This window comes from Epinephelus lanceolatus, chromosome 10 (genome assembly GCF_041903045.1).
Source record: "Epinephelus lanceolatus isolate andai-2023 chromosome 10, ASM4190304v1, whole genome shotgun sequence".
Lineage (NCBI taxonomy): Eukaryota > Metazoa > Chordata > Actinopteri > Perciformes > Serranidae > Epinephelus > Epinephelus lanceolatus.
This window is the reverse complement of record NC_135743.1, coordinates 36575789-36600194: the sequence shown is the minus strand read 5'-3', so window position 1 is coordinate 36600194 and position 24406 is coordinate 36575789. Positions and strand designations below refer to the sequence as shown.

The 24406-nt window shown below is 40.6% G+C and overlaps 2 protein-coding genes across 2 annotated transcripts; both read left to right on the top strand.

Annotated features, from left to right (window-relative positions):
- The first annotated feature begins 1554 nt into the window (after positions 1-1554).
- On the top strand, positions 1555-13400 carry LOC117266015 (14-3-3 protein zeta-like). Its single transcript, XM_033640930.2, has 6 exons — positions 1555-1694; positions 4206-4517; positions 9084-9207; positions 10956-11119; positions 11319-11414; positions 12294-13400. Exons 2-6 carry the CDS (start codon positions 4215-4217, stop codon positions 12348-12350), a joined length of 744 nt encoding a protein of 247 aa, XP_033496821.1. The 5' UTR covers positions 1555-1694; positions 4206-4214; the 3' UTR covers positions 12351-13400.
- Positions 13401-16598: 3198 nt separating this feature from the next.
- LOC117265997 (polyadenylate-binding protein 1A-like) lies at positions 16599-23883 on the top strand. Its single transcript, XM_033640869.2, has 15 exons — positions 16599-17509; positions 17798-17991; positions 18183-18298; positions 19026-19165; positions 19272-19366; positions 19538-19675; positions 20088-20183; positions 20334-20606; positions 21611-21701; positions 21813-21935; positions 22048-22190; positions 22359-22443; positions 22935-23065; positions 23288-23378; positions 23516-23883. Exons 1-14 carry the CDS (start codon positions 17317-17319, stop codon positions 23375-23377), a joined length of 1908 nt encoding a protein of 635 aa, XP_033496760.1. The 5' UTR covers positions 16599-17316; the 3' UTR covers position 23378; positions 23516-23883.
- Positions 23884-24406: the final 523 nt, after the last annotated feature.

Genomic DNA, 24406 nt, shown 5'->3' with positions numbered 1-24406 from the left:
GGTATGTTCAAACATTCACTGATAAATTTCAGAATGTTGCTGGAAAACACTTCAACTCTCGTACTCATTTGTAAGTGTGTGTGTGTGTGTTCAAGTTCACGGTTGATAGCCAGCCTGACTGAGAACTCACCTAACCAGTTATGTGTCTTTCAATTGTCACCCAACTTACTTATTTCCTCTACCTGAAATCCCCTTTGGTGACACTAAACTCTCCCTGGACCACACCTTGACAAGGGAGAGGGCTCACATTTTTCTTTTTTTTTTGCACTGGTGGCTGTGCATTTTTACCTCCGACACTATCTGATCTGCCCTTAAATAGGTTACAAGCTTGAAATCTTGGCCCAAGGGGAAAACATGTGACAAGGCAAAAATAGCTTCACTCTCTCCCCTTGGAAACCAACCAGAATGCAGAAATAGTAGTTTCTATTAGGCAAGATATACTGTAGCACAGTGTCCTGTGTTCTAGTTTGTGATGCCCTCAGCATCTCAAGCAATTCCAGACACAATTTCACCACTGTGTGAAAAATAAGAACATCTTATTATGTTAGAGAAATATCACTCTGGTAGCTAAAGAGCTTGACAGGCTCTAGATAAAATGTGACCCCATCACCAATTAGCTTCACACAGATCTGTGTCACAGCACCCAATTCGTGGGCAACATTTAAGGCTTGAAGGGGAACACCATCTGAATTAAGAATTCAAATATATTGTTTCCATGGCCAGGGAATGTTCAACCAATAATTATGAATATGAGCTACTCTATCTCAAAGCCAGAAAATAGAGTCTCACAAGTCTCAAATGTGTGATGTCTGTAAGAAACAGGTCTGGAGGTGCTCCATAAACAATAAATGGGAGCCTGATTTTGTTGACCCACCAAATGTTTTTTTTTTAAATACCCAAATGAGCTTTATTCTGTTGTAGTGTTCTCTGTTCTGAGACAGAGCATGTACACATAAACTTATGCAACGTATTTCACCTGCAACATTTTTCACAATCCATTATCAGTGGAGCAGATCCAGACTTAATACCCTATGGCATCACAGATTTTAGTTTTAGCAGCAGAGAGATGTTCATGTTTAGTAATATTTTTGAACTGGCTTAGACCGTAGAAATGATATGTATGACTTTTGAAAAAAGGCGTAGTTCCCTTTTAAAATTCCTGTCAGTGTTAGTCACTATAGTCTCTCCTTCGGTTCTGATACATATTTGTGACGTGCAGTAGGACAAAGGATGGTGTTTGAACCGATATCGACTTTCATATCAATTACTGTGGTGTTTCAAGTCGAGGTTTCCATAAATGTGTGAATCCTCGTACTCAGATGAAACAGCATTACACATTGAATTTAATGAGGCGGGCTTATAATGCATTTGGGGTTATAAACTGACTACATACAAAAACATCAAACTGTTTTAACAGCGACTGAATTGTTTGTAATAATGTAACTGTAATAATTTGTGGTAATTTGCCTAAAAAGGACTAGGGAAGTAATAGTAATGGAGGAAGAAACTACACCTCCCACAATGTCTCGTGTTCGGTTGCCTTGGTACCGTTTGACGTCAGTCCCCCCTGCTCGGGCCGTGCCTTGGGCTGGTGTGATTGGAGGGAAACCCCGTGGACTGCATTCAGACAGAGGGGCTGAGGGAGTCAGCTGTAGCTTGGCACGTCGAAATCACTGCTATCTGCCAGTATTCAGGTATGAATGGATTAACAGCTTTTAAAACTGCACTTTTACGTTTTCATAATTTATCGTTGGGTCTTCGTACTCATCGTAGAATATAGTGGTAATGGAAGCGCATCGCCTCCAGCTAACTGTGAGACTGCATGTAGCGACGACAATCATCAGATCCAAGAACAATGGCTAGCTTAGCTACAGTTTGGGATATGTCTAATACCTGGTTTTAGAATGGACAATCATATGGGCGGACATGGAAGGCGGGTCAGGTCGGAAGTTGAAGCTTTGATAGTCTATTGCCTTGACTGCAAATGTTAAACCTGATAACGGAAGTATTTTGTTAATTAGTTGAATGTGTTTGTCGGTTGTTAACAAATGATTAACGTTACTGTTAGGCAGCTGTGATGGGGATGCATTGTCTTTGTCGCGTTTAAATGTGTCCGTTTTTCATCCGGTAATTCATCTTAATCCCAGTTTTAGCTTCCGTGATACTACAAATTTGCTGAAAGGGCCAGCAAGGTACACTTACATCCGTGGCACGGTAACTTACTGTAGCAGATTTATTAGGGTGTAGAGTAGGTTTATCCATTTGCAAACTATCAAGAGTGATTCATATCACATCTGCCACCAGACAGCCAGCGAAACTCTGATGCACACCTTTTTGTAAAAGCTTTGCTTCGAACAAACTATGCTACTCATTTTTCGGTTCGTGCTGAACAGAAACGTTTGAAAGTGCGTGTACACATTTATCAAAGTAGCTACAAAAATGGGTGTAACACCTAGCCCATTTAGAAAAGCTGTCTAGCTTGGAACGCTTCTGTTTCAGGAAATAGTCGGCGCCATACTGGAAACGGGTCACGAGGGCCTAACGGTCGCGGTTGCTTTTACATTTTTGTCTTTTATTCGTCTGAACTTGTTAAATTCAAGTAAACACAAATGAATATAGGCGCTTCTGGTCTCGTTTCTGTCAAATACACTCGTGTTAATCAAATTAAAGCGCTGTAATTTAGCACTTTAGTTTCCGTGTTCTCGCTTGTTGGGCGAGCCACAGGTAGAGGGATGGGTGTGGTGTCTGTGTAGACGATATAAAGAGGAGACATTGGCGTATACCCTGGAGGCTTGCCAGCAATACATGATTGCGTCCTTCTTGCATGTGTCCGCACCGGCGAATAATCTCTTACAGCCATACGTGACTTAAACTGTAACTAGAATATTAACGTTACTTTTTGTTGCATAGTTATTTATCGATTTGACTATATACACCGACATACTCGTGGGTCAAGTTGCATCATGTCCACGGGTACATTGCCCGCCCCTGCCCGGAAACTGTTAAAATTCCTACAAAATGATCAAATCTCTTTGCATTCTGTTTTTAGAATTTTGCAAACCTAAACACTTTTATGTGATTAAGTGATTTGGATTTTTGCGCGAGTGTTTTGAAGTGGTGTAGTAATGCCAGAATACTCAAACAAATTTGTCTTTGTTTAACACGTGCTTCCTGCATTGTATTGTCACAAAAGTCCTCAGTTTGACAGAGAGTAGTAGTTGTGTTTTCTTAAATTGACACAAATGACAAATTCTTCTGAAGAGGACTTGTTGTCAAGTTTAGGAAATTGTCTGCTTTGTAATTTCAGAAATTTTATAATGTTTTCTAGTTTATTTGTGGGTGTGTATTTTAACTCTCTACATAGGGTGTTTGTAGAATTAGGTATTTTCCCTGTATGTCAGGGCAGATTTTGAGCACATCACACTACATGCACTCTGGAATGGAAAAAAAGCCATTGATTCTGTGAAACCCCGCTGGCTATTAGGGATGGGTCGAACGGATGTAGGCTATTGATCTAGTAATGAGAATTCCTGTGTGTTGAGTGTTTGTGTCATGTCTATGCAAGGACTGCATTTACATTATATCTGCTGGTAACTTACTTTTCTCCTCTTACCAACCTATAACACTCAACACTGCGTAGTAACTTGCAGGGCCAATACAGTGCTATGATTCAGTGGCCGATAGTAGTATTGCAACTTTGCTCAAATCAGAAGGCTCACAAGCCTACTTTAATGCAACTGCATCTTTACTCATCTTATTGAGTTTACAAAGATGCATTTAAAAAAATATATTATTTTATATTTTATTTTATTATATTTAGCTTAAGTATAGTCAGTGTACTCTTGCTTTTGGGCTCACTTTATGCATGCAATTGACAACTCTTACTGCTGCCCTTTCACTTCCATAACCTTAGAACTGCAGCAAGTCTCAAAAAAATAGTTGCATCATAAGCCTCAACTTCAGTTAAACCAACAAATGATTTCTCTTTGCTGATAGTTGAGACACCCATTAGCCTCGTTAGTTGCTCTTGACAGAGTGTCAAGAGCAGCTAACTACAATGTTTTAATTGTTTTTGCTGTACCCATTACTAATGGTTTGTTCTGGCAAATAGATACTGATCCAAATATAGGAAAAAAAAGTTGTCTCATAACTCACTGAATTGACCACCAGCTGTCCTCCTTTCTTCTCTGCTTTTGTTTGTCCAGTGAGCAGTCATGAGTGAGGCACCCCAGAAGGAACTGGTGCAAAAGGCCAAGCTAGCCGAGCAGGCCGAGCGCTATGATGACATGGCCGCAGCAATGAAGGCTGTGACAGAAGATAGTGAGCTTCTGTCAAACGAGGAGCGGAACCTGCTGTCAGTCGCCTACAAGAATGTGGTGGGTGCCCGCCGCTCCTCATGGCGTGTGGTCTCCAGCATTGAGCAGAAGGCTGAGGCCAGCGAAAGGAAGCAGGTCATGGCCAAAGAGTACCGGGAAAAGATTGAGAAAGAGCTGAAAGACATCTGCCAAGACGTGCTGGTGAGATTGATAACATTTAATTCAACTTTGGTAGCTTTATCTATCTGTTAAAGCTTGTCGTCATTTAGGCATAGGTGTCCTTATCAATTTTATATGTCAAGATGCATGTCTGAAAGAGGCTCATTTGTCACAATGGGTTTAACATTAATTGTCCAAGGCTCTGTATACTGCATGGTAAAAGATGGGAAATTTTAACAATTTAGTCTCATCTGATATCATGTAGTGTCAGATGAACATTTTATGCTAACCACAAAGTGGATTAATAGTCTTCAGCAAGTGTTACTAGATGTTGGGCAAGTCAAAATTATGGGTTAAAGAAGTACCTGATGGGATAAAAAAGCAAGCCTCTTAACAAAATTTATAGAAAATTTACCTCATGCAAATTACTTGAGCCAGTCATCTCCTTTTGACATTCAGATTATGTGAAGAAATGCTGGATGACAGAGGAGTGAGTCTTACTACACAGTTATGCCTCCCTTCAACAGCTCATGCTGTTGGATGTGTCATTTCTGTCAACAAGACGCAGTGGACCTTGTAGAGACATGCCACGCCTTGAGTGCTTCATTTCAATCTCTGGCTTACAGCAATTTTGCATGCGTTTTCTGCTTTAAATTATCTGTCATTGATGATGACCTATAGCTTATCACAACATTCTTCCTCACACAGCTTATACTTAGCTTACATTGATTTGGGTCGTCATTGATGGTCTGAGTTAGCCAGATTTGTCAACAGTATGTGAAGTGGTAACTGTGTTAATCCTTTTAAGTCAGACTGACTTATGGTAATGCTCCAAGTGGGCCTCTCTCATTACACCTGCAGCAGCAGCAGCTCTTTTGAAATGATACGAACTTCCCCATTTGATCAGCAGTGCATGCTGCAGTCAAGTTATGAATGGATAACTCCAAGATAAGAAAGTAAGAAAACACAATGTATGAGCTCAGACAGTGCAGGAAATTATGTGTAATAACAGTCAGTGGCCACTTTATTAGGTACATCTGATCAATCTAATGCAATCATCTACAACCTCCCTGCCTTAACATCTATCTTTACAAAGCTTATGGTGTTCCACCTTAGCCCTTTTACACTGCACTCAGCCTGGGGCTGAGACAGCATTCACACTGGCACAATCAACACACATTCCAAGTGGGCTAAACCTGACTTTAGCCTGGGGCTTGCTGCCTCTGTTCCGGAGCAGAGTTAGCCATGAGTTTGCAGGGTTATCACCTCAAAATTGACTGTGTTGTTTTAGCACCACTTTCACATAAAGCCTTGCTATTGCCAACATTGTAAGGCTGCATACTGTTTAAGAGTAGTAATGCGCTACTCTAGAACGTAAACATTAAGCTACTTTCCCTAAAAGCAAAGCGTATTTACAAGCTGCTGCTGCGGTTCAGGGCTGCGATGACAGGCAGGTGCTTCGGTGAATGTCACTGATGGAAGTGCAAGCTAGCTTGGCACCATGTAAATACCTCTCGTTTATTAGTGTACAGAGCATTAGAGAGCAATACAGGCTTTTCTGTATACATTTTATGATAGAGGTTTTAATCTGATGAGAAGCTGCTGAAAGACCCTATGGTCAGTGCGTTGACTGTTGAGGTTTTTTCCACAGAAAGACCGGAGTAACTAATTTGAGAAATTAGTGAGACAGCCAACCTCGTTGTACAATGTAGAATTACTTTTCATGTTTTTCGTAAGCCTAATCAAACATCCATGCTGATGTCAAAGTGCCAGCATAAAAATTAGCATGTCTCATTAGAGTTTTGGCATGCAAGAGACAAACCTCAATGTAGCTATCTCTTGTTTTCACTGCATGTGTCCCCAGATGACGATGATAATGACAATAGACCCTGGGCAGAAGGACCAGAAAGACCTTCATCAGTGTTGCACAGTGGCTTGGAATGATTTAAGTATCTACACAATAAAAGATAAACATTTGCTTCTCCTTGGAAAAAACACACCAGACCCAATAAGATTATTCAATGTGATAGGTGTTAGACCCCCCCCCCCCCCCCCACACCACCACCACCACCACCAAAAAAAATAAAGTGCTGTCTGTGCACAGATCCCCTTGCTCAAAACTTAGTGACAGTTTTTCCATTGATTCATAGTTTAATCACTAATTTTTGTCACTGATCATAACCTAAATAGTTTCATACTTCCCTATGTACATATCTGAAGTATTGTAGCGATCTATAGGATCTCTGCTGCTCTGTTCTTCTCTCAGCCTGTGCATTATCTGCCTGGTGACTCACTATGTCCTAATCCTATAATGACAGCAGCTGAGCCACCAGCACTCTGGCTCGCTGACCTCCACTTTGGCCGAACAGCCTTATGGGGACTGAAATAGAGGATGGATGAGAGTAAAGAGGGCAGAGGAGGATGGGGTATAGGACAGGGATAAGGCTGGGGGTATACTTGAAAAGGAAGTAGTTTGTGAGAGGTGTCATTCAACCACACCTAAAGATGTGTTCCTGTTCTGAATGGCTACACTTCAAGGCGGAATGAAAAGACAGCTGTTATGGAGAGAGTAAAACATGATGATTCAAATTCATTGTACTGATTACTAACCTGTTTTCTGGCCCATCTGTGATGTCAAACGTGACACATCCCCCCAAAAAAAACAAAAAACAGAAAGGCACACTTTTCCACTGGCAATAGGAAAGCAGTTTGTTGCTTATTTTCAGTAGGTCCCCCCCCCCCCATTTAAAAACCCCACATACACTGAACACACACACACACACACACATCTCATGCGTACTTTGATTAATATTTATTTGATTTCCAGGATATTCTGCAGAAACAAAATGACTAGTTCTATTCAAGAGGGCAGAAATCTACAAAGAAGCTTGTAGCACGCATTTTCTTTTAGGAATATGACTGTTTCCTGTTCCTCTATGCTCTACTTTACGTCTTGGCTTGCTTGCATTTCCCTTTGAGGGAATCTCTCACAGTTCTACAAATACCACAATAATATAGAGGAAGATATAATCAAATAGGACTGTATAGTTTCATTTACTTTGGACTTTTCTGCCGTGGTTGCAGCTTGATTTTAGCTATGCCCTTGCCAGTGGCCCAGTTCCACATTCAGATCCCAGAGGGCTTCCCTGATCCCTCATATCAGTCTAAGAGCATTCGGCAAATGCAGGCACTTACATCAGTCTTGTTTGTTCCATTATACTTGGGATAATGTACAAATGCGCTGCGTAATGAACAGGGTCTTACACAACCTGCAAAAATCCATGTCTCTAAATCTATTTGGATACTGGTCTGTGTTTGAGCTGTTACTATCACATGGTGGAGTCGTGCAGTGTGACCCTACATTACATTCTTTTTCAGACTGAGTCTGCATATTTCAACTTGTGGCAAATGATCATTTTTACTTTCTACCCAGAGACCCAGACACAGCCCCTAACATTATTGTTTCCATGTAAAGAGCATTGGGCAGGCCCTTAACTTATGCCATCTCAGCTCATAGCTTTAGAAATCAAGAGGCTTTTAAAGTTAAGGGCAGGTATAGGCTGGGATTATCATCACTAATGGCATTGGGAATTCTGCTTTTCTGCTTTCTCAGAAATGTATATGGCACACTTTGTTATGGCTGTTGGGGAGAAAAAACATGAAAATGTCAGTGTGGAAACTACATTAAACTCCACAGTTAAGGCATGATGAGATCAAATCTGCACTTAAACTGAAGTATTAAATCATGTTTATGTAAAGGCAGTATTTAATTCTCTTTGTCCCATACCGCCTTAACATAGTAGATTAACAGCACTCTTTAGATAGTGAATTAAGGTGCACTCCAACCACTTAACACAATAGGTACGCTGTTCCCTGTCAGCTAAATTTCAGGTTAGCAGCAGGGAGAGGCTGTCAAGTGGTGCATGCTTGTGTTGGAAAGAGCCAAGCTGGGCTCTGTGACTGACCTACTTCCTCAGCAAAAGCTCATCAGGAGTTCAGCAGCCTAGCTCTGTCCTCTCTTTCTCCACCCCCTCCATCTTTCATCCATACTCCCATCCTCTGTCTCCTCCACCCTTTCCAACCCTCTACCATCTTCACTCCCCACTCTTATGTCCAGCCCAACCCTTTCTCCTCCCCTCTGCTTTCATGTTATCTACCATCCACACAGATCCACCCTTTAGTGGTCTCTGAAGCATCTGTGATGTAGCTCAGGCAAAGTCTCAGGCTCAAGGCCTAAGGCTGTTGGAGGTAGCCAGCTCTACCCTCATATAGGTTTGGTGAAAAATGACACTTTGAAATGTTGACCATGATGTTTATTTTATTGGGTTGAAACAATGACCATTGCTCTTGTGGGGCCAGAATATTAGTGATTTGTTTAAGTGTAAAATTAGCCTTGTTGTAATCTGTGTAAAAATGGCCTTCTTCATCAATGAATTGTGTACTTATTTTATACCCATAGCTGAAGTAAATAAATCAACTGTTTCTGCTGATTTCGAGGGTTGCCAGCCCCAATCGTAAAGTGAGCTATGTATATAGTTAGAGTTAAAAATCTTAGAAAGTTCTTTTTTAACAGTCTGCTATGTCTGTTTTGTTTGTTTTCTGCCACAGGGTCTCTTGGACAAGTATCTCATTCCCAAAGCCGGTAACCCAGAGAGCAAAGTCTTCTATTTGAAAATGAAAGGAGATTACTTCCGCTACTTGGCTGAGGTGGCTACAGGAGATCAGAGGACTGGTAAGCAATATATTAAGTGCCATTCATGCCATCTGTGTGTGGGGGTGGTAGGGGTTTATTTTATTATTCATATGTGTATGCTTTGCTGAACTGATATCTACAACTCCTAGCTTAGCCAAATGGAATGTATTAGATTAAAATCTATTACTACTTAAGTATTGACACAAGCCTTATAACATTTGCTCCTCAATGCAGATTACAGTACTGTCACAGCATGCTCCACTGGCAGTAGGAGAAGCTATGTATCTGAATGCTGCAACTTCCTGTTATTGTTGTTGACTGTTAGTGGTTAACCAACAATTAACTAGTTGGTAACGCTTGATACAACAGATGCCTGCAACAAATCAAAACATTAACTTAAAGCAAAAGCCTTTAGTTTTGTAAAATACAACTAATAATAAACTACTGGGCATTAATGGGCTTCAGTCAATACTAGGCTAGTCTCTGGTCTGCAGTGACCATCTGAAACTCATAGGAATATTCTGTTTGGGATCATTTCATTTTAGTCCTTTATAGAGAAGTATAAGTATGACCACATCTTTTTAGATACAAAGCACCTCATGAGCTATTTGCCCCCTAGGGGCTGTCAAGAGACTGAAGCAATATCAATCACTGGTCTCCTTCCATAAACCTTCTTACCACATAGACTGATTTGCAACTGTCTGTCATTTGCAGCTGTTTCTGTTTTACTGATTTCATTCCTATCAAACAAGACAGTGGTCCGCACAATTTTGAGTACTTTTAGTTTTGTCTCGTCTGTTTTTCTAGTGAAATATTTAATTGTTTCACCTCTTGAGCCCATTAAAGAAATGACTGATGAAAACAATCGATGCGGGAAAATCACTGGGCATTCACATCTCAGACCTCTTCAGAAGTTCTTGTCAACATCTGGTGTACATTTCATGTGAATAGCTGCATTGGAATTATGTTAAATTAAAAAGTGTCGATGCGTTGAATACTTACTTCCCCCACTATATGTAAAGGAGGGATATTTTGCAGGGCTGTTGTAATATGACTAAATTACAGTGCACAAGTTAAAGGAGCTGATGGAATCACATCTTAGTTGAGAGGTACCTTGTATAATTCCATGTGACAAATAAATGTATTGATTGATTGATGAGTCCGGCTCAGCTCGACTCACTTTTAATACCTGGTGCTTTTCTCAATTTCTTTTTCCATTGCAGAAAGTACTTATGTAGGGAGGAGTCTTAGCTGATCATCATAGTGACAAAGCATTGTACTGCTGTGACATTATCTTCAACATGACATAGTGCACATTGCTCCAACACAGAGGAATGTCTGCACTTTGCTAATTGACAATGGCTTGGTTGTACAGCTGCCATTTGATAAAAATCTGTTTTGAGTTAAAAAAAAAAAAAAAAGTGCCCACTATTGACTTGCAACTGGCAACTTGGCTATTTGAAAAATGTCAGGTTGTCTCTCTGATCAATCAGCGCTCTGCAGTGTTTTTACATCACCTTCTAGTATCAGCACAGCTGGTTTAGAACCCTGAGGTGGTACCAAAATATACACCAGGTACTCTCCACAAGTTTTGTCAATGGGAAAACCCAAAAAGAGCCAAGCGTGTGAAGTCATGCTGGTTCCAGGCAGTGGATATGTGGTATAAGATTGCATTAGAATTTTTCTACACTGAAACTTTTCAAAATTCTAAAGTAAATTTTGTCTTTCATTGTCAGTTGGCTGTTTTAATGTGCCAAAACTCTCATGCTCCTTTCTTCCTCTCTCAGGGATTATTACAGACTCAAAGGATGCCTACCAAAAGGCCTTTGACATCAGCAAAGAGGAAATGCAGCCCACGCACCCAATCCGTCTTGGTCTTGCCCTCAATTTCTCAGTTTTCTTCTACGAAATCCTCAACTCGCCTGAACAAGCCTGTGCGCTGGCTAAAAGCGTAAGATCATGATGGCACATATCACTCATACATACATTAAACTGCTCAGTGTCATGCAAATATCTTAACATGTCGCTTTATCTTTTTTGTGAAGACTGCAGAAACTGACCTGAAACATACACATTCTGTTGACATAAAAACAGCTTGTTTAAGACCATCATTTTTCCAGCTGTTAAAAATGTGCTTTGAATCCTTTTAGGCTTTTGACGAAGCCATTGCTGAGCTCGATTCACTGAGTGAAGATTCGTACAAAGACAGTACACTAATCATGCAGCTACTGAGAGACAACTTGACAGTAAGTTTCCATTTCTCGAACAACATGTACCAACTCAAATGACTAACAGATTTTGTGCACAAAAAGAATAATACAAATTATAGGACTAACTTATTATTTTCTATTATTCTATTGTTTTCTTTATTGATTATTTTCTCAATTCATTGTTTGGTCTTTAAAACGCCAATCACAGCTTCCTTCCCGTAACCCATGGTGATGTTTTCATTACGACACCAACTGTATAATAATGTTCAGAGTCATGGGTACACTGTTTTGGATGTTGCTGTGGAATTTGTGCTACACAAAGAAAGTTTGGTTCATACCCTTTGTATCAGGGCAGATGCAAAAAAAAAATACAGAAACAAGAATCTAGAAGTGGCAACATTTGTTTTGTAATCACTAGTGGGATTTGTGGTTTGGGTAAAACTTTCAAGCCACTGATGTGCAAGAATTATCCTGTAATGGTTCAAAGAAAATTCAGGCAAAATCCAGGTTGTTGACATGGCCATCAACAGTTCTGATATTGATTGAACACCTTTGTTACAACAACCATACAGTATCTACACAAATGTGCATAACCCATAAATATTTGACTGCCAGGTGAAGTGCTGATATTGCAAGATCAGCTTTGACATGAGCATGCAGTAGGTCCCAACAGTAATATAGATAAGATTTTTTTTTTTACTGAACAGAGGTTTGTATTTTCCTGGTCACTTTGGAGTAGCGACTATGCAGTACTCTTAACTTTCCATTCAAATGTTTTTTTTTTTTTGTTTGTTTTTTTTTTAAAGATTAGATATAAAAGGATGTTGCCCTGTTTACTTTTAGCTCCTCCTCTTTGAACCTCTTGTCCTCTCTCTCACTGCTTCTCTTTCTGCTGCTTGTCCTGTCTTTCCTCAGCTGTGGACCTCTGATAACCAGGTTGAGGGAGATGATCAGGAGGAGTCCAGAGAATGAGCCAGACCCCCATAGTCATCCCTGTCTACCTGCCATCATCCTGGCTCATCTTCATCACGACCATCAACACTGAGACCACCTCATTATTATCATTGTCGTCCAGTTCTCTCCATCTTTTTTCTATTTAGTTCTCTCAACACTCATCTCATTCCTATCGGTTTACTATTCCTCCTTTTGTAGTAACTGTGGGGAAAGGGGATGGGGAGGGAGGGTAAGTTTTAAATTGCGTGGTGGGAGGGTCCATATGGAAGGGTAAAGTGTGTTTGGGGTTGGTTGCTCGTCTGACCTTTTTTGTGTGGGAACAATAGGGTTGTTGCATTATTGAGGTGGTGGGTAAGAGGGCAAGTTCTCAACTTATGAAACATGCAGCAGGTTGAGTTTTTAGAGTCAGAAAACAGTTATACTTTGTGTGTATCGTATTCATATTAACAATTCTTGATTAACACCATTTTAATGATACATCTGTGGTTTCACAAATTGAGTTGGCGCCTCACATCTTTGGAGACAGCAGCTGTTAGTCTGTACTTGGCAACAGGAATGACAGCAGAGGTAAAGGCAATGGAGGTGTGATGGGAAGTGCTGGAGACAGAAGACAAGGTTGGAACACAAAGGTTACATTCCATTTCCTGTCAGTTGCTCAACTTTCTACTCTATTATTTCGTTTTGTTTTCAGTGACCTGCTTTTGTATTTCTGTGTATCAATTACGAGGTATAGAAAACTTTGAAGAACAAAAAAGCACACAAGCTTGGTATTGTTGATGTTTTTTATGAGCACAGCAAAAAAATCCACATGCTTATCTAGTCACTGCTTTTTTCAAATTAAGATTTTTATTTGATTTGTCTTCTATTCTCCTTTTTTTTCTTTCAATACTTGCCTAAACTGCATGTTGGTAAGAAGTAGTTTGTGGAGATATAAGGATGGTTGTTGTCGGGCGGGCTAGCTTTGTTCATGTCTTTGGAATTTTCATACAGAACACCCAAGCATAACTGTTATTTGGGGGGAAATGTGTAATTTCATGCAAGTGGAATAAAAAAAATAATTTAAAATTTTCAAGTTGTCCATTTGAAGTGATACACTGGTAGTCTTGACTGGTCCAGCATCCCGAGAGTTTTTTTTAATCTAACATATTTGTATTATCCAATGTCATCTATAAATCAAGTTAATTACTGTCAACTCCCAGGAGTGGTTATGTTGCCTGAGAAACCAGTAAGTTTTGCATAGCTGGATGGTAAATGCAGCAGCCATATAACTCAGCTGCTCTATTTTCTGTGAAACACTACAAGAATAAGTGAGTCACTCAGATGTTGTGGCTGGGAGCAGATGAGGACACACAAAGTCCTCTCTCCTTATTGCACATCAGTTTGATTCAGTGTCTCCAATGCAAACCTCCTGCTGTTGCTGTGGTCAGTGATGTCTTTTGTTCCTTTTGTAACATGTCCTCAAACTGCATCATATAGACTTGTTGTTCATGGAAAAACCAAAGCTTTCCTCATAAAATTACCAATACAAGAACCACAGTACACTGCAAGCACATAGGCAACACACTTGAATGTGCTGTACCTTTGAAGACAGAAGACCTGGAAAGTCTACAACTGCAAAATCTCAGTCACCTCCAGAAGGCTGAGCTGATCAAAGACAGCATAGCAATAAGGTGGAGCCAGTAAGCTTGCATCATTTCCACCGCTTGAATGAACAGCAGAAGAAAAGGAAACTTAAAAACCAGTTGCTTCTCCACAGTTCTTTGGGTGTGTCTCATTGCCCTGACTATGAGGAAGGAGGGCACTGCAAGGCCACCACAGAGGAATGTGGAGCTGCAGTGCCACCTCTTAAACCCTCCCCATGAGTGAACAGAAATACAGTAAATGGTGCATCCTCTGCAGGGAAGAGTTTGACCTCAGTCATTCTACACACAAGTGTAATCAAGGCAACACATTCAACTGTACCCTGTGGGTGATGCATAAAAATAGGCTCTGACATTTAACATGCATTTATTAGGTAGTTAAAAGTTCACATATAAAAGACATTACTGTCATGTTTTTTTTCCAAGGCCCTGCTGGAATACACGTATCAAGCACCTTATGTGTCAAGTAAATCAAGATCAGTTGTATTAGACTGGATTAGAATACAATTTCCGTGATAAGACTGGTTTACATTTCTGCAGGTGAACTCTTTAACTGTCCTCTTCAAAGTAACACTAAATAACATACTGTTATGTGGAGGTAACGCCACTTGAGGTGTCCACACACGTACAGAGAGGGTGTGATATTTGGCAGAGCTGACTGTGGCTGCCAAAATAGATCCACTTTTATTTCAGTCAAGGTGAGTACCACATGACAAGCCATAACAGTCCAAAGTATGTGCTGGAGACACAAATTGATTTTATTTATGTCCACAGACAAGGGGAGGATATTCGACAGAGCTGATGCAGCTGCCATGAAACAGAACTACATCTAAATTACTTCCTTTCAATCTATAGAGAAACAAAAACGTTCTTACAGAGGGGAACTATGCCCATTAAAAGATTTCATACAGGTTATTCCTATGGTCTAAGACAGTCCAAAAACATTAAACATGAACAGATTCCATGAACTAAGAGTGCTACAACTCAAATTTATGATGTCATAGGGCATGGGTCCTCAACAGTGGATCTGTGACCCCTAGGGGGTCCTCAGAGTTACTGCAGGGGGACACCAAATTACTGTTTGATTTTAAGTTTTTAAGGTTTTTTCTCTTTTCCAAAAATCAAAATATATTGGAAAATTGACATATAATGGATCCAACATATTATTAGTGAAAATAAAAAGGCACATTACTAAAAAAACAAAAACATTGAATTAACAGTGCATGACATTCATGGTTGTATGCACCCCGCTTTTCTGACTTTGAACCAGTTTATTCTTGGTGGAAATGCTCTGAACAGTTCAAACATTGTCCGGTAACAAAAAGGGAAACAGGTACATGTTGGTGGCAAAGAAGTATGGGAGAACCCAGGGGCAATGTTCTGAGTATATGGGTACATTTTCTGTTTTATAACTAACACCACTACAAAAGATTAAAGCTCATTTGGGTATAAAAAGGAAAACAAACATTCTGTGGGTCCAAAAAAATCACACTCCTGCTCATTGTCTAAGTAGCAGCTCCAGACTTTTACTTGATGACATAACAAGTTTGACACTTTACGTCTCTGGTGTCTGTCTTGGAGAAACAGCTGCTCATCTTCACAATTATTGATTGAACTTCCTGAGGTCAGCAATATATTGGAAATTTTAATTTAGCTGGTGTTCCCCTTTAAATCTATTTACTCTGCAGTTAGGTGTTATTTTTTGAAATATTAACCAGAGAAATAATGTTTTTTAGAAGATGAGAGGATTTCATGACACTAACTCCAAGATATTATGTAGATAATTGTTAAATGGATAGTTCTGCTTTCTTCATTTTGATTGGATGTAAATAGCTTTCATGGGGAGATCAATTGCAACAAATGAATATTCTTTCATTAAGGGACTGTACTTAACTGGGAGAGGAGTGGGATGGCTCAGGCGTGACTTGTTTTTTTTTTAATTATTTTTTTTTTATTGTAGCCCTTCCCAAATATTTTTCCTTGAGCCTCCCTGATTGACTGGGAAGAAATGCATGACCTCTGCTTCACCACAAATAACCATATTTCTTTTATATTCACACCAAATGTAGGCATCGTAGCCAATGCAATGAGCAAACATTATGAGGTAAACACAACAAAGGCAATATATTAAGCAACTTGGGACGGTGGATGTTATTAAAATCAAAAACTTAACCTCTGATGGTTGAAAGTTAAAACTTGAAAAGAATGAAAGAATTTGAAAATATGACAATAATTTCTCTTTTTCCCTCTTTCTTTTTTTCTTACAGTTTCTGGCTGTGATATGCCCCCCTCCAAAAAAAAACGACCTGTCTCTTACACTTTAGAAATGCAAGCTATTAGATAGATAGATAGATAGATAGATAGATAGATTAAACGTGATTACATTAATGAATAATATGCTGTGAATATTAGGGTCACAGTTTTGCTGCCACAGGGACTTTAGAAAATAGGGCAGTGAATATGAGTCAGGCTATTGACCCAGCTGACCGTCGACACATTTCTTACCTGTTGGAGAGGCCAACTTTAAGCGAGCACTCCACATTTCAAATTATTAAAGAGAGTCAGTGTACTGCTGCTCGAAATTAAGTGAAATGTGAAATATCGCGAGATGGGTGACGTCACCCTTGGTGATGAACGCGCCGTGGTTTCGACTAGAATCGGGAAACAACCTCCGCCGACCTTCCTTTCATTCCCGTAATCCGTCTGCGTAGGGTGTGCTCCGGAGCTAGTCTCGGCACACATTTTATTATTATGAAACAAACCAAAAGCTAGAGAGCACACGCAGACATATTTTTTTAAGAAAAATAAAAATCGGTGAAGCAGGATTTCATTTGCCAACCCAAGCAACGCGAAGAAGACGCTGCCTTCGAAAAAGAACGAAAGACGGAAACGAGAAGAAACGTTAGCAAGCCAAGCCGTTAGCGTTATTGTTGAAAGCGTGGGTGATTAACGTTAGTCAGTTATATTGTTAACCGCTTATTTCTCCCTCTTAAGGACTTTGTCATTCTAGTCATAATTGTAAATGATAACAATTGTTTCGTTTACTATCGGAAATTAGCTTATCAACTGACTGTGACAGACTACATTTTCAAAATTGTGAGCACTGCGTACCGCAACGGTTAGGCCACGCTCCGACATTTTGCTAATCGGCTAGCCCACGTTGCTAACTGCTCATATAGCTAGTACATGTTTCTGAGCTAATATTTGTGAAGCCAGTGAAGAGACAGGGATAGGAACCTCTCTTTATAGGAGGAGGGTATTGGCAGTGATAGTTATCGACTAAATTTCTAGTCCGTTTAACGTTAAACCTACAGTTGTCGTTTTGCCTGTGAACACGCATCGCCATGAATCCCAGCGCGCCTAGCTACCCAATGGCTTCCCTTTATGTGGGAGACCTGCATCCAGACGTTACCGAGGCCATGCTCTATGAGAAATTCAGCCCGGCCGGGCCCATTCTATCCATCAGGGTGTGCAGAGACATGATCACCCGCCGTTCCCTCGGCTATGCCTATGTCAACTTCCAGCAGCCCGCCGATGGTAAGTGTATCATAACGAAACCGCAAGGACAGCTTACGAGGAATGTGGCACCTTGTAACTCCATTTTGATCGTGTAACGTTGTGTGCCATGTTACAGTACCTGTGTTGGCACTATTGGTGTTTTAGTCAACACGTTGGTGTGACGCAGATTAACGTTAAGTATCGAACATGTCACGCATCTGTAATTGTTTAAGTTCTGTAGAGGTACAGACGTAATGTTAATAGACGAAATATAAATCAGACTTCTAGTGTCATCAGAAGTCTTAACACTTCTGGGCCTGTTTTCAGCTGAGCGAGCCCTGGACACCATGAACTTTGATGTGATCAAAGGCAGACCCCTCCGCATCATGTGGTCTCAGCGTGATCCCTCATTGAGGAAGAGTGGGGTGGGCAACATCTTCATCAAGAACCTGGACAAGTCCATTGATAACAAGGCCCTTTACGACACCTTCTCTGCATTTGGAAACATCCTTTCATGCAAGGTAAGTGGAGTAGGATTCATTTTGTTTGCCTCTGTTTTTGTGTTTGAGTTGTTTACATACAGACCCGTAATTTGCATGACTGAAGATTGCACCAGATTGAAACTGATTGTGTGTGCGTGTTTGGGTGTGTGTGTTTTTAAATGCATGGTGTTTGGGATTGTCTTGACATGCTCAAATCTCCCCTCTCCAAGGTGGTTTGTGATGAAAATGGCTCAAAGGGTTACGGCTTTGTGCACTTTGAGACCCACGAGGCTGCTGAGCGGGCCATTGAGAAAATGAATGGCATGTTGCTCAATGACAGAAAAGTGTAAGTGGGACTACAATTACTCTCGTATAAACAAATATTCTGGGAGAGTCAGATTAACATGAATTTTACATCTAACCCAAATTTGTGTTTAACTGCATCTTGTCCACAAATCCATTTCCAGTCATGCCCAATGTACTTTCTGTTTTTATAACACCAAGTAAGGAAAGGCAAACATCCTAGAGAACTGGGCCACGTTGTAAACACCTTAAAGCATTATAAGTATGGAACGTACCGTACAGTATTTGGGTGTTTTGTAATTAATATCTAAGGGTTTTATTGTTATATTAAACACTGGGAAGCACGACTATAGGCAGCCCAGTTTACCATTGCAAGTTAGTGCCATTGAGAACGATTTCTGTGCTAATTAGATTGAATTCAGATCTTTCCTGCAGTCCACACTGCATATTACGTTCACTTGTTGCCAAAGCTTATGTTACCACCACATTTAAATGTGTCCTCTAAGGTGCTATTAGCAGTTTCCATTTTGACTGGCTTTAAATCCAACAACTAGTGGTGAATGACAGCCATGTCATGTATTTTCATCAATCTGAATAACTTGGTTGGAGAAGAATTTGGTCCAACAAAATACAGTAGAGGAAAAATTCACCTCCGGGTTGTCCATTGATATTCCAGCAAAGGTTATTGGAATATCACTGTTAAAAGGAATTAGGGTATGTCTTGTTCTGGTGTATGTTACTGGTTCTGATATTTTTATTTTGACCAACAGATTTGTTGGGCGCTTCAAGTCACGCAAAGAGAGGGAGGCTGAGCTTGGGGCACGTGCCAGAGAGTTTACCAACGTTTACATCAAGAACTTTGGGGAGGACATGGATGATGAGAAGCTGAAGGAGTTGTTTGGCAAATATGGTACGACAATGATTTGACTTCAGAGACACAAAGTGTTTTCAATCAAACATGTCACCAGTGTTATTTTGGTTGTTGTTTTGTATTGATTAGCTGTTGTATTTTGTAGGACCATCACTCAGTATCCGGGTTATGACTGATGAGAGTGGCAAATCCAAGGGCTTTGGTTTTGTCAGCTTTGAGAGACATGAAGATGCACAGAAGGTAAGGATCAACCCCTGGTTCTCCTCTTAGGGGACATTGCCCCATCAAACGTATCTAAATTATTGGAAAATGAAAATGCTCTGATTTTTCACTGAACCTCTGTTGATGATACAAATGATACATCGCTTCTGCTTAGTTAGTTTCAATGCTCTGTTGTTTATTTAATTGCAGGCTGTGGACGACATGAATGGTAAAGAACTGAATGGCAGGCAGGTGTATGTGGGCCGCGCACAGAAGAAAGGGGAGCGCCAGAATGAGCTCAAGCGTAAATTCGAGCAGATGAAACAGGATCGCATGACCAGATACCAGGTTTGTTGGCCTACTACGCTGTCCTAGTGATTTCATTCAACACAACACATTTTTAAAGGGCAAGTTATAAGCTCAATTTAGTTTGGTCACACCAACTTCACAAATTAAGTTGAAAAAAAGCACTCTGAACCAATAAACGCCCCAAACTTAGTGATAAGTTATTTCTTAAGGGGGCATATCTTGTCTATACAACACCTACTGGGCCTGGTTGTTGAAATTCTGAATAGCAGTGATATTGGTGCAAACGCTTGAGGAGTTTAGCTGTGTCAGCAGCGCAATTTTATGCCATCCATTTTACCTAGTCCGTTAACAGATACAATCATGACCTGCTCTACAAGACTAAAAGCTGATTCAAATTATTACTGATTTGTTACACAACATTATAATCTCTTTGTCATTTTCCATAAACCAGGGTGTCAATCTGTATGTGAAAAACCTGGATGATGGTCTAGATGACGAGCGCCTGCGTAAAGAGTTCTCTCCATTCGGAACCATTACAAGTGCTAAGGTAAAGACTCAAGTACTTAATTTGTAATGCTGCAGTGTTTCATTGCTTGACTTCAAATTGAATTTGACTGCAGTTGTTTAGATTGTAATGTAGTTTTATGGTGATAAAAAAGATGGTCATTAATCAAATGCTGATCATGTTCTCCCATAGGTGATGATGGAGGGTGGTCGCAGCAAAGGCTTTGGCTTTGTGTGCTTCTCTTCCCCCGAGGAGGCCACTAAAGCTGTGACAGAGATGAATGGGCGCATTGTTGCAACAAAGCCACTGTATGTGGCCCTGGCCCAGCGCAAGGAGGAGCGCCAGGCACATCTAACCAACCAGTACATGCAGAGGATGGCCACAGTTCGCGCTGTGCCCAACCCGGTCCTCAACCCATATCAGCCTGCCCCACCCTCAGGCTATTTCATGGCGGCTATACCTCAGGTGAGTCTCTTACCCCCCTGACCAATTTGCAGTGTATACATGACGTACATTGTAGCATATTTGATTACCTTGTTCCTACTTAAAATCATGCTACATATGCCTGTTTTCCACCGCAATGTACGGCTCGACTTTACTCAACTCACTGTTTTTTGGTTTTCCATTGACAAGTTGTGGACCGTACCTGGTGCTGGACTCCGTTGAGGTTCCAGTCAAGTTTAGCCAATACGAGAAGGTCGAGTCGTAAACACTTCAGACCACTAATTGGTCAGAGTCATCACTAGAATTGTCACTTGTGCAATACACTGTCCTGTGTCCTGCACAAGTTTTCCATTTTTAAATAGCAAAGCTACCGTCAATGGAGACCACAATTTTTTTTGTTCATTTGACCAAGATTTTAAAAATGGCAGCCAGCAGAACCCTGCCATGGTCAGTTTACAAGGTGCAGATATGTGTTTGGTTGTGGATGAAAGGATCCAGTGTTGACAAAGACAGCAGTTTTATGTGGTGTCACTATGCCAATCAACTAAGAATCCCACATATAGTGACGGGTTTCTATCAGCAGTGGTAAATCCAGAAATGTACCTGGTACCAAAAGTGAGTCGAGTCCAGCTGTTCTAGGCAGTGGAAATGAGGCATTAGTTAGATTAGTTAGTTTAGAATTAGAATCACTAAGTGGTTTACATGGATGTGAATAACTCCACTCTTTATGATCAGGATTTTTGTGTATCCCCATTATGCATTAGAGCATGTAAACACCATATTCCGTTTGTGAGTAACCCAAATATGTTAGCTGAAGTACTCTGAGAGAAACTGGGATGTATATTGGGCGTATAGCATGATGATCACAACCGGGACAAGCCTCTAAAACAGATTATTCTTTTTCATGTAATCACACTCACTGGTGTAAACTGTTGGATGTAAGAAAATGGATAATAGGAAAAAATGTTTCAGTACCTTGGCTTTAAGAGACCATGTAATGATATATCTGTCTTTGTCCCCATCAGGCCCAGAACCGTGCTGCATACTACTCTGCCAACCAGCTGGCCCAACTCCGCCCCAGCCCCCGTTGGGCTACACAAGGAGTGCGTCCTCAGCGTAAGTAGAAGCATTGCATGTGATCATTACCAATTATTATAATCAGCAGTTTGTCCATTCTGTTTATTGGACTGCAGTTTGAATCTCTAATATTGTTCCTTCTTCCATCAGACTTCCAAAACATGCCCAATGCTATGCGCCCATCAGCTCCCAGGCCCCAGACCTTCAACACCATCCGTCCCACTGCCACCACCAACACCCAGGTCCCACGCATGATGGCTTCCCAGCGTATGCGTACGTATTTCAGCTTTCAGAACACAGATCTTCTGCATTTTGTTTATCTGTTTCTGCTTGTTAATCACTCAATGCAGTTTTGATGAAGTGCCTTTTTCTCCTTCTACCTTAGCCACCCAGGCCCTCAGCCAACGCCCTGCCGGTGCTTCAGCCACTGCCGCCCCAGTGCGCGCCATGCCCCAATACAAATATGCTGCCGGTGTGCGCAACCCCCAGCAGCACATGGCCTCCCAGCCACAGGTCACCATGCAGCAGGTGGGTGGCCCATTGACCTTAATGTCTTCAGTATAAGGGACTAAAAAATTGATATTGTTTCAATGACAGACATGGATATCACCTTTTTGTTTCTGAAAGGGCTCAAATATGCCAAGATCAGTAACCAGGACTTGTCAAGAAGGATTCTAATCTGTTTTCCTTCTTTAGCCTGCTGTCCATGTCCAAGGACAGGAGCCCCTGACTGCCTCTATGCTGGCTGCTGCCCCTCCTCAGGAACAGAAGCAGATGCTGGGTAAGTTCACCATGTGCTTGAAGATTTACAAGGAACCAACAAACTGTTTTGAACATGTAGATAGAATAGCATTCTTCCTGCTGACCAAGTAATTTGACACATAAAGGGGAAAACTTCACCCACAAATGAACTTTTTCTCGCATGCCTGTATAGTGAATGAAGAATCTCTGAACTGAGACAAATCTTGATGAATTGAAGTATAGAGGAGGCCATTTAACAACAGCCAAACTACATCAAATCATCTATTTACAAACTTGTTTCTCATTTATCCAGCCATATACCCAGCTCTTCCTAAACACATGCATTTTTGTTAAAAACTTGTAATATGTAAAACTCCTGGCATGAGAGGGAAACGTTTTCTTCACAAATTTAAGGTAACACGGAGTGAGCAATTGTTTAGCAAATGGTCATTTTGTGGATGAAGTATACCTTTAAGTCTAGTTTCATACATTGTAAATACCATAGTTGATAATGACTTTTTCTTCTTTCAGGTGAGCGTCTGTTCCCCCTGATCCAGAGCATGCACCCCAGCCTGGCAGGCAAGATCACCGGTATGCTGCTGGAGATCGACAACTCAGAACTTCTCCACATGCTCGAGTCACCTGAGTCGCTGCGCTCAAAGGTCAGTTAATGATTAATCTATCAGATAGATCTCCAGAAGCCTGTTGGTCTTGGTAAATTTCTCCTTTACCAGTTTAAAAAAATCTTTTCCATCTAAATTTTCATGCCTGGGTGCAGCATCTTCACAAAAAAGGACTCAATTGATTAACTGGTCATGCTGCTTGACGGAGATCGCTTGTAATGCTTCACATGCAGTGATTTATTAAGTGTTTGCTTGTTGCAGGTGGATGAGGCTGTTGCTGTGCTTCAGGCCCACCAGGCCAAGGAGGCTGCTCAGAAGTCTACCACTCCCGCTGGTGTTCCCAGTGTCTAAGGTGTGTGTGCGCGCAGGGATTTTATTCTTATGATAGAAGTATTAGATAAAGCAGATGATAGGAAATTATACAGAACATGTCCTAAGTAAATGAAATACAGTATAAGCATCGACATTCTTTCTTTGTTTGTCTTTCAGATTGAGCATTTTGAAACCTGCTTCACCGATGGAAAAAGAGAAAAAAATATTAAACATTGAAAAACCTAAAACTCTGAAAACATCGCAAAATGATAAATTATTTCTTAAAAAAAGAAGAAAACTATTGAATCTGCCAGGTCTAGAAATGGTTTGACTAGACCTTGATCATAAACAAAAGTTTGTTGAAAAAAAAATAGCAAAATAGAGAAAAATTGAGGTTATAAATCTGAATGCGTTCCTCTGTTTTATGTCATTTTACTGTGTCAGTGCTCAGAGTTATCAGCCATGTTTCAGGAAGGTGGTTGCTGAGTATTTTGAAAGGTGATTTGTATTGTAAACTGCTGGCTGTAATAAATTCTCATTCAAAATTGATGCCTCTCTGTTTATTTCTCAGTGTTAGTGCTCCCATTTATTTTCTTACCTGCAAATGGTGGGGTAGATATTTTCCTGAGTGTGTGTATGTAGAGTCCCAAGTTAATGGTTATGCAGTGGTTGCATCTCAGAGCACGAAGGACAGTACTGGTGTCTTCCACCAGATGTCACTGTCATTCAGTTACTCTGCAGATCACAGATGCATCACCTTGGAATTTTGATGCGTGTCCATAGATGTGCTTAGGCATACTGTACAATATACAGTAAAAAGTTCTTATGCTTTCATGTAATTGAGCTTACTGTGGACAGATAAATCACTGTTTTTGGGGAAAAAAGGGCTACATTGTGTGCTGCTCTGATTCTCACTGATGATACTCAATATTTACAGAACATTAGACAGCTTTGCATAAATGTTTTTGTTGTGTGTTCTATCACTGTTACTTGGATTATTTTGAATTGTAATCCACACCATATTATCCATTGTTTTGTGACACTACGAAATATTGGGTTACATGTAAC